The sequence below is a fragment of the Electrona antarctica genome (genome assembly GCF_951216825.1).
Source record: "Electrona antarctica genome assembly, chromosome: 3".
Lineage (NCBI taxonomy): Eukaryota > Metazoa > Chordata > Actinopteri > Myctophiformes > Myctophidae > Electrona > Electrona antarctica.
The window spans coordinates 60,177,212-60,187,842 of record NC_136808.1 but is presented as its reverse complement, the minus strand read 5'-3'; the positions used below and the strand labels follow the sequence as shown (position 1 = coordinate 60,187,842).

General features: G+C 45.8%; 1 protein-coding gene across 1 annotated transcript; it reads right to left on the bottom strand.

Annotated features, from left to right (window-relative positions):
• Positions 1-7,102: 7,102 nt before the first annotated feature.
• Positions 7,103-9,856, bottom strand: fgf3 (fibroblast growth factor 3; the record flags this gene model as incomplete). The annotated part of the gene is made up of 3 exons (XM_079496427.1): positions 7,103-7,519; positions 8,128-8,231; positions 9,544-9,856. The coding sequence occupies 3 exons, from the start codon at positions 9,854-9,856 to the stop codon at positions 7,103-7,105; spliced, it is 834 nt and encodes a 277-aa protein (XP_079352553.1).
• Positions 9,857-10,631: the final 775 nt, after the last annotated feature.

The following is a 10,631-nucleotide window of genomic DNA, read 5'->3' as shown; positions in this document are numbered from 1 at the left end:
ATCATCAGAAACCCTTCTCTTTCTCTGGTGGTGTCTATGTCTATGTGTCTGGGGTAATGTCTGCTCTGCTCTGCTCTGCTCTGGTCTAGTCTAGTCTGATCTGGTCTGGTCTAGTCTGGTCTGATCTGGTCTGGTCTGGTCTGGTCTGGTCTGGTCTGGTCTGGTCTGGTCTGGTCTGGTCTGGTGTCATATCATCTCATCTAGTCTCTGAGTGGCAACCGTCAGAGAAGTCAGACTGTCACCAAAACTGGAACTGCCAACAGATTTTTAGTAATGATGGAACTTTAGCTAACACAAATGTGTGTAACTTTTGACGTTGAGCTGTCTTTTAAAGATTATTATTATTTTTTTCATGCCTTCATTGATAGGGAACAGTAGTCAGAGAGGAAAGGGGGAGAGAGACGGGGAGTGACACGCAGCAAAGGCCGTCGGGCTCGGTCGGCCTCCTGGTGGCGCTATAAAAGGCAGATGCGGAAAATGCAGGTCAAAGGTTTGTCCTTGGCCTCTAGGGAGTGTGCATGCAACTTTTCACGCAGATCGGTGCAGTTTTAGGTAAAAATGTGAAAAGCTGCCTCATGGTGGCGCTATAACAAGCCGTTCTGGAAAATGTGGGGCAGAGGTTCATCGTTGGCATCCAGGGAGTGTGTGTGCAAAGTTTGGCATCAACTGGGTTAACAGTGCCGGAGATTAGCTGGTAACAGACGGACGGACACACACACACACGGACGGACACACGGACGGAGTGCAAAACATACTCTCTCCCCATGCCTTCGGCCTGGTGGAGACAATTATCATTAAAATGTACTTGGGTGGGGGGATAGGGGGGGGGGGGGGGGGTGGTTGGGGTCGCTATAGCCCTTCCTATGCCCAGCTTTGTGTCTTTGCGTGTACCCCGTAGCGATGATTTGATTGGCTGAACACGGCATGTGAGGATGAAAAAATAAAAATCACACCCGTGTGAAATGAGGGGGCAGGGGCGCTCTTATATCATCACACATCATCATACATCATCTCATTCTGGTCAAAATGGCCAATCACAATTAGCGTCCTCCCTTTTGTCTTCAATGTTTGTGTTTACACAAACCCTCAAACTGTCTATGGGAATTCTCTTTGTCTTCAATGTTGGTTTCAACAGAAACACTCAAAGCTGGCCATTCATTGTCAATGGCATTTAATGTTTGTGTTGGGACAAAAATTAGGTTACATAGACTAAAAGCTGGATATAGGCGATCGCCCCTCAAAAATGAGGACAAAAAAGTGAGGACCCCAATTGTGTTTTTTATAATTATTATCTTTTATTTACTCTTAACATTTCAGTTACATACAGTTATAAAATGCAACCTATAAATAAATACATTTCCTAACTAAACAACCACAACCCTTCCCCGACCCTTCCTAGTACAAGAAAACTAACAAATTGTGTTTGGCCGGAATGTGATTATGATCATACATAATCACATTCCATACATAATACATCATGTATATGATGATAAGAGCGCCCCTCACTTCACACAGTGTGATTTTTTTGTTACAAAATACAAAAAAGAACCTCTCAAAATATCACTTTTCACCTTTCACTTCACTTTCAATGTATTATTTTGGTCTTTAGTTCATGTACAAAAATGAATAATTTCTTATGAATACAGAAACATTGTTATGACCAAAAAAGGTGTAGGCTGAAGCTAATTAGCTTATTTTGTCTACCCTTACCAAATACATAACAAATAATATACATGACGAACAAAGAAAACAAAAACAAAGTAATAAGTCTCTTACTTGAAGAGTTTGAATCTATATTTTGTAAACAAGGGTTCAAATCAGTTACCAAAATCATTCGTTTGAATTGTGAAGGTTGCATCTTCCTCCCCCCATTTCCTGTCAGCTTACTGTACAATATCAAATATATCAAATAAAAAGGCCCAAAGTGTAGGTTTAAATTGTTTTACCACATTGCATCTATCCACATTCATACAATTTCTGTGCCTGACACATAAGATCAGACTAGGTAAATGACATAAACCATATAGCCGACAGGGTAAATGCAGAGCGACAAATAGAGACTCGATGGAGGTGCAATAAAAGTTTAAAAGTCAAGTAGACTTCAAAGATCAGTGGGACTGGAATACTAGAGAAAAGGCGGCGATCCGAGCACTCAAAAATGTTTAAAAATGAGGAGAGGGTGGATAAAAAGAGTCTTCATAAAATGAGTCTTCATTAGGGCAAAACTTTTTTACATTTCTAAATAAAGTACCTTGATTTGTATCCACCCTCTCCTCATTTTTAAACATTTTTTAGTGCTCGGATCACCGCCTTTTCTCTAGGACAGGGTAAATGGTCATGTAAATAGAGTGTAATGTATTGTTAAACTGATAATTATGCTGAGTATTTCTAATGCTGTGCTGTGAGTAGGATGGGCACTTATAAGCTTTTAAGCTTCAGCCCATGCCTTTTGATCACCTTCACGGGTCTTCATTATTTTGTCCTTCTCTGCTGATGTAAACCGTGCACTTGAATCTGTTCTGTGAAGATGTTCAAATAAACTAAACTAAACTAAACTAAACTAAGTGTAAAGAAAACATCTCAGTGCCTCAAAGTAACCCGAATACCAGGTAAACATCCATCCATCACTGTCTAAACAACACCTTATCTCATTCAACGTGGTATTTCATAATTGCCCTTTTTATGATGTTGGTGGTGTTAATATCTAAACATGTTTTTGTCTTACACGAAATGAATATACACTTCCGTGTTGCCCAAAGAGTCACTTGTAAGGGAAAAGAACCCACAGAGACAAAATTGTGCCACAGCCGGGCCCGACCTATTGGGACGTTGGGCTGAAACCGATCCATGCAGCGCTCCCATCTCCCATCTCTCGTCATTATATAATTCATGGCAAAAAAAGCTCTCCAGGGGGATTCTTATCACTGATCTGCAAGGGTAGGTAAGGCGGATATCGCACATGAATGTAAGTATCACCAGGAAGATTATTCTTAGTAGGGCAAACAGCTCAGGAAGGCGATTACGTCTCAACGCACCTGGCTGTGCTATGTGAGCCCGTAGAAAGTGATCCGCAAGGCGATTAAAAGCTAAAGTCACTCAGTAAAGTAAACAATACAATATACAATAATTAGATGATATAAAAGTGTCAGGCGAGGTGGGGGTTGACGTGGGTGACAACACACAGAGGGTCATCATGTCCCATTAAGGCCTCCACATTCCAGTTGAGTAATATTAGATTTTGGCATTCATAACAAACTATAGCAACGTGTTACTTTCTATGACAGTTTCTGCTTTCAGGAGAGCCTGCCTTGTTTATCGGCACCGCGGCTTTGGTGGCTGTTTCAGATAAAGAGCCCAGCGGTCTCAAGCGGCATCGCTTCCCAGGCGCCCCTCGGGAGGGGCTATTGTCACGGGCAGGAAGCCTCCCCAGCCCGCAGGTATAGAATGACAAGGCTTTATATTCCACTACCTATAGATGGTAGCCAGCCACACACAGAAGACCCTGCTGCTCTCTCTCTCTCTCTTATAACTTAAAACCCTGCAAAACTGCACGTCCCAAAAGAAGATCAGTACAAATGTGTGTTTTGGTAAACGTTGCATCGGTTGCTGTCTTTATTGTTTTCTACTGCACATATCCCGCAGTAGGTAGGTTCACTGTACAACAAGGGCAAACAAGGGGGTGAGAGAGAGAGAGAGAGAGAGAGAGAGAGAGAGAGAGAGAGATATGAACTGTTTCAAGCACTAGTACATCATTTATAGCATAGTCTGCATGACAGAGGGCATAGTATACAAATATAGAATAAAGATACAGTCCTCTATTTTGTCATTCTTAATCAATGCTCTATATGACTCTATTGACATTTGACAGTTGCTATTCTTTGACAAGAATAGTAAAGGGCTTGAGGTATAACTCTTATTTGGCATATTTAGTGTAGTGAGGGTTGTGAAAAAGACCTATTCTGTAGAAGCTTTTGCCATGACCGAAATCTGCTATTTTGGGGGGAAATTTAAGAACTGTGGTGGTTGTTTGATCGAGCAACATAAAGCTTCTCAGTCGACACCAACCCATACTGATCAGTTATGAGGCAGGGTCTCATTAAATGATGTCCCTAACTTGTCTGCTAAACGTACCTATTTTCGTATGACTCAAGTGAGTCTTCAGAACTTTATATGCCATGCATGGCTAGGGAAGTTTAAGTTTGCTTTAATGTTATTACATGCATGGTGTCTGAATTTTGCTGGAACTTTTATCATTTAAATAGGTACACACACGCAAATTAAATAGGTTATGTTAATGCTGCTTTGTAAATAATGTGAAAGCTTCTCTTCAGATGTGGTCGGGGAAGGAAGGGGTCTCACTGAAACACAACGGCTCAAGTTTCCCAAAGAGTCCATAGCTCATGTATACAGTTGTTTGCCCGTCCAACAGTTTCACATCTCTACAATAGCATGAAAAGAAGTCTTTCAATCAATTCTGTTGTTTCCTTAAAAAAAAAAAAGGTGGGGGGGAATATCCATGTCATTCAGTCTTAAACTTTGGCTGTGAACATTTTTTTGGGAACCTCCGCTCTATTCAGTTGAATAAATAAATATGTGAGTCAGTCAGGGAGGGAGGCATCAGAAATATGAGCCAGTGGTGTCTGTTTAGTAGTGGTTGCCATGGTGTTTAATAGCAGGTACCAAGGTGGTGCCACGGAGGTACCACAGGGTTTGATGTTTAGAATAGAATGAAAGAAAAATTCGTACTTCGTCACACGGCGGTGGTCACACATGCTGAAAATAGGCAAACTACAAGCTTGCGACACCTTGTAGGGTGCCCGTCTATGACGTGACACCTTGTAGGGTGCCCGTCAATGACGTGCTGCGCCGTCATGCGACACCTTGTAGGGTGCCCGTCTATGACGTGACACCTTGTAGGGTGCCCGTCTATGACGTGACACCTTGTAGGGTGCCCGTCTATGACGTGACACCTTGTAGGGTGCCCGTCAATGACGTGCTGCGCCGTCATGCGACACCTTGTAGGGTGCCCGTCTATGACGTGACACCTTGTAGGGTGCCCGTCTATGACGTGACACCTTGTAGGGTGCCCGTCAATGACGTGCTGCGCCGTCATGCGACACCTTGTAGGGTGCCCGTCTATGACGTGACACCTTGTAGGGTGCCCGTCTATGACGTGACACCTTGTAGGGTGCCCGTCAATGACGTGCTGCGCCGTCATGCGACACCTTGTAGGGTGCCCGTCTATGACGTGCTGCGCCGTCATGCGACACCTTGTAGGGTGCCCGTCAATGACGTGACACCTTGTAGGGTGCCAGTCAATGACGTGACACCTTGTAGGGTGCCCGTCAATGACGTCCTGTGCCGTCATGCGACACCTTGTAGGGTGCCCGTCAATGACGTGCTGCGCCGTCATGCGACACCTTGTAGGGTGCCCGTCTATGACGTCCTGTGCCGTCATGCGACACCTTGTAGGGTGCCCGTCAATGACGTGCTGCGCCGTCATGCGACACCTTGTAGGGTGCCCGTCAATGACGTGACACCTTGTAGGGTGCCCGTCAATGACGTGACACCTTGTAGGGTGCCAGTCAATGACGTGACACCTTGTAGGGTGCCCGTCAATGACGTGACACCTTGTAGGGTGCCAGTCAATGACGTGACACCTTGTAGGGTGCCCGTCAATGACGTGACACCTTGTAGGGTGCCCGTCAATGACGTGCTGCGCCGTCATGCGACAGAGCATAAATTAGGCAAAAACTCTTGACAAATGACAACATTGATAAAATGCAGAAACAATCTCATCAATAACTTAAAAAACAAAAACAAGTACCAAATAAATATTCATATCATTAGTAAATATACAAAGTACTTCTCAAAGTTTTGCAGACAGTAGGCTATCACATCTTAAGTATGTCTTAAAAAATACATCTGCTCCCGTAGAGTTATTTCTCTCTATATACGGTTCTTTAATGTTAAACTTAATTTCTTTACAAAGTGCTCTGCTGTGTAAATGTCCCTTATTTGTTAAATGTTCATTTTCCCCCTAACTCACGCCGTACTCCCTCCTGCACTGCAAAACCAGTGGCAATTTAACACTGACAGTGTAAAGGATTTACCCAAAAGAGTCCATTTTGGGTCCGTTTTTACACTCTCAGAGTTCAATTAAACACTGAGGATTTGATCGTGTTTGATATGTGTGTAAGCACTTGAGACAATATCCAAAATGTTATATTCTATCTGTCATTTAAGCTCGTTATACATGAACTACAATAAAGCTGTTGTACGCACATATACTTTATACTATATACATGGATTGTACCAAATTAAAACATCACAGCTCCGGCTGCGACACGAGATATCCACCATTTGAAAAGTGACACTGAAGAGTGACTGCTCGCAGGGCAGTGTCATGACAACAAATGCATTTTGCCATGTTTGACAACATCTGTCGACATTCGCCCGATCTATAAGCTTGCTTGCAACACACAGCGTCGTGAGATTATAGATCGTCTCGTTTCGGCGAAGAGATTTTTGGTGTAGAGGGAAATAGGATCTAGTATAGAGCCGTGGGGGAACCCGGATAATTAAGTACAGGCCTATAGGGTTTAAGTGGTTAAACCCTCGATAACAAAATAACAGCATTTTTTGGAGAATCCAGTCAGTAGTGATTTTGACATATAAATCCCTTGTTTCCAGAGTGTCAACTCATGTCTCTATTAAGAACGTGCATCTCTCTGCAGCGCTTCGGGCAGGCAGTCCAAGAGATCACACAGCTGACTTGACTTTGGGTCTTTGGTCACATCAGTGCTTGTGTGCGTGCGTGCGTGCGTGCGTGCGTGCGTGCGTGCGTGCGTGCGCCCGTGTGTAAAACAAATACATCGCCATCAAAGTGTAATTTCACCCTCTGTCAGTGGAAGCGTTTTTGCCCCCATACTTTGTGGAAAGGTCTTAACTACCTCTGATCCGGAGTTACAGTATATAATCACATCCAAGCGATGGGTCAGTACTCGGTCCTATACGCGGGCTGCAGTGTACCGCGGTCCGTGTTTGCCATCCTGGTCCCTGCGTGTGTATCTCCCATATATAGGCGTCATCATTCAACCGCTCAGTCCTCCGGCCGCGTGCGGCGGCCTTTCCTGGCGCGGTGCCTACGTCTCCTGCGCTCGCCGTGGCCGCCGGCGGCCTGTTGCAGGAGGTGATGTGGGCCGGGGGCTTTCTGACTGTCCCGCCACCTCCTCACCATGTCGTGGCCCTTGTTCCCCAGAACGCGGGGCAGGAAAAGCGACGCCTTGTCCGTGCTGCGGGTTTTGAAGCCTCGCCGCGGCCGGCCCTTCCCGTTGATGGACACGTACCACTGCCGCTTGGCGCTGGCGCCCCCCCGCCGCCGGCTGCTGCCGGATCCCGTAGCGGCGGCGGCTCCGGGCGGGGCGGGCTGCTCGGTGGAGTGGTGGCGCGACGCGTACGTGTTGTAGCCCAGCTCGTGGATCCGCTCCACGAACTCGCATTCCTTGTTGAACACCTCCTGGAAGGAGGAAGACGAGGAAGAAGAGGTTAGCTATGCAGACATTCCTCTCTCTGAAATGTAATTTTTTGTGAAAACAACATTAGGGCCTGGCATAGAGTCATGGATGATTCTGCTCAACATGAGGGCCTGGCATAGAGTCATGGATGATTCTGCTCAACATGAGGGCCTGGCATAGAGTCATGGATGATTCTAGTCACTTAAACTGGGTTTAAGTGACTATAAATATATTTATATTGTGGATATAATGGAGGTTCATTGACGTGCACACACACACACACACACACACACACACACACACACACACACACACACACACACACACACACACACACACACACACACACACACACACACACACACACACACACACACACACACACACACACACACACACCTGTCCATAAAACCCCCATCAGTCATACAAGTCTTCCATTATCAGCCACAATGTCTCCTGAAATTATTCTGAGCACTTAGCAGCCATCACAGCCCTGTAGAATTAAATCTCCATGCACTTGCTATGATGTCATTTCGTAACGTCTTCACACCTGAGTCCCTTTTCGGTAATTGACATATAGGCTACAAGTTCAAGTTTAACCTTTACTTACCGAAGCATAGAGACGACCTTTATCGTTCATGGCCAAGTATCTGCCGGAAAACAGTCCCTTTATGGCCACTACACCCACGTCTACTGCTGTGATCTCCATGATACCTTTAATTGAAGCATACACACAGTTATGCACAGTTATGTGTGTGTGTGTGTGTGTGTGTGTGTGTGTGTGTGTGTGTGTGTGTGTGACTGTGTGTGTGTGTGTGTGTGTGTGTGTGTGTGTGTGTGTGTGTGTGTGTGTGTGTGTGTGGTATCACACGCTTTCTTCTACACACATACACACGTACACACACGCACGCACGCACACACACACACACGCGCGCATGCCTATAACATAGCTATCCTAATTAAATGAAAGGTCGAGTAGATTCAGATTTGCACGAGCTTCTATAGTCGAGGTGTTTATTTGAAGTAACACTTGATTCATCAGTTGCCTATTCAGTGGCTTCCAAGAGCCTAATCTTCGCTGATTAGATAAATACATCCGTTAGGATCCCGCCATTGTGAGGCGCGGTCTGTTAAATCTTCCGTTCATATGGAAATGAATGTCAGCTCCTTGTTTGCTTTGCGCTAATTGGACTTCTATCGCCTGGTAAATGACTGGCGCTGTTTGAATAAACAACATTAAGCCAGTGGTTCTCAAACATTTGCATCTCAAGGACCCCACATTGATAGCCTATATTGATTGATAGCCTATAGCCTATTTGGCCGCCCGCGGACCCCCTTTTGAAAAATATTAGTGACAGCCGAGAAAGAAAATGGGGCTAAACTGTTCCTCATTTTGCTGGGGACCCCCTGGAACCCCCTCAATGACTCCTCGGGGTCCCCGGACCCCACTTTGAGAAGCAGTGCATTAGGCTTAGACTAAGCATGGAGCAAACGACATTCACAAGATGATTACAACTAAGAACACACAACCTCTGTAAAACAAACGCCGATCAAACGGTTCAGCAGTAGGCCTTGCAATATATCTCAAACGGCCAAAGTAACATAAATAATCGTTGTGTTAGTGTTAAGCCTCTACACTTACATTTACACAAACATTTGGTTTGATCATTTGAATTTTAAATATCGACGTTATAACATCGATTTGTTTCAAAGACGTAGCTTTTTTAAAACATTTGGTTTGGCTTAATTTTTCTATTTATTAGGCTCATTTATTCTTCCCATCTTTTAAACGTTAGTTTGAATATCACAATTAGTCATTTTCAAACGTTATTTTGTTTAGTATAGGCTACACATGAATGGATTAAGTTTAATCCATATATGCTCTATTATTAAAATGTGGATAACGTTTTTACTGTTGGTGCAAAATATAAAAAATGTCCCCGTGCGTAATAGGCTATATTCACTCACTGCTGGCAGTAATTAAATCAAATTGCCTTTCAACACACAACAAGTATAGGCTACTCACTGTATGGGTTGTTTTCCTCCAGGGTTCCGTCTATCTTCCCGTTAGGGTGGATTTGCAGATGGTATTTGGTAGCGCAGTAGAGCTTTCTGCGCCTCGGCGCGCCCCCCAGGTGCTCGTACACTCCCCCGCGTCCCCCCGCGTCCCTCCGATGGCGGGGGTCGCAGCTCTGGCCCCGGGCGCACGGAGGACCAGCCCGGCGGGGCAAGCAGCCGGTCTGTCCCCGGGCGCACGGAGGACCAGCCCGGGACGACCTGGACTCGCTCGGCTCCAGCAGGTTCAGCAGCAGCAACAACAGCAGCGGTATTACTAGCATGATTGTGGCATGGCCGGCGAGCGCACGATTCCGGAGAGAAAAATGATCAGAGGTGATGATGCTGCCTCTCGCCGGGGTCCCATGAAACTGTCGTGCGTGCAGGGCCGTCCACGCATCGGAGGCTCGACTCTCCTCTCCTCTCCTCTCCGCGTCCCGTTAGTTAGTTATAGCTCCGGGCTTTCAGAGGAGGCGAGCCGGTGAAAGGACCGACGGCGCGGTGACAGCAGCAGCGTGGGTGCCTTATTAGTGCGTCCTGGCCAGCGGGCATTAGTCCCCAACACGAGCGAGCCTTCTCTTTAAAAAAAAAGAAAAGAAAAGAAAAAAAAAGGTCGGTGACTGCGCGGGGCAAACAAACTCCTCCGGTGCTGTTGAATCCGACTGACTCTGAGAGGCTATCGTGAGATTTTTTTTTGCCGATCAACAGTTGCTGCTGCGCAGATATAAAAAGAAGCCGCAGCGGTGTGACAATAGCCCCGAACTCCGACCAATTGATACAAAGGAGAGGGGGGAGGCAAAGGTATCAGCGCTGTGTGAAGTGAGAGACTGCGGCGTGGATAAAATTACACAGCGTTACACACAGTGGCTTACTGCGGAACACCGCATCACAAAGGGCCAGCCATCTAAGGGCAGGTCTCTCTCCTCTGAACTCCCTTCTTTTGAAATATCCCAAAGACCAATTATGCATCCCAAATTATACACCCCTGGGCTAGGACATGTGCACCAGTCCAGCGGAACAGGTGATGAATCCCGCAACACCCCAGATTACACTCGCTTC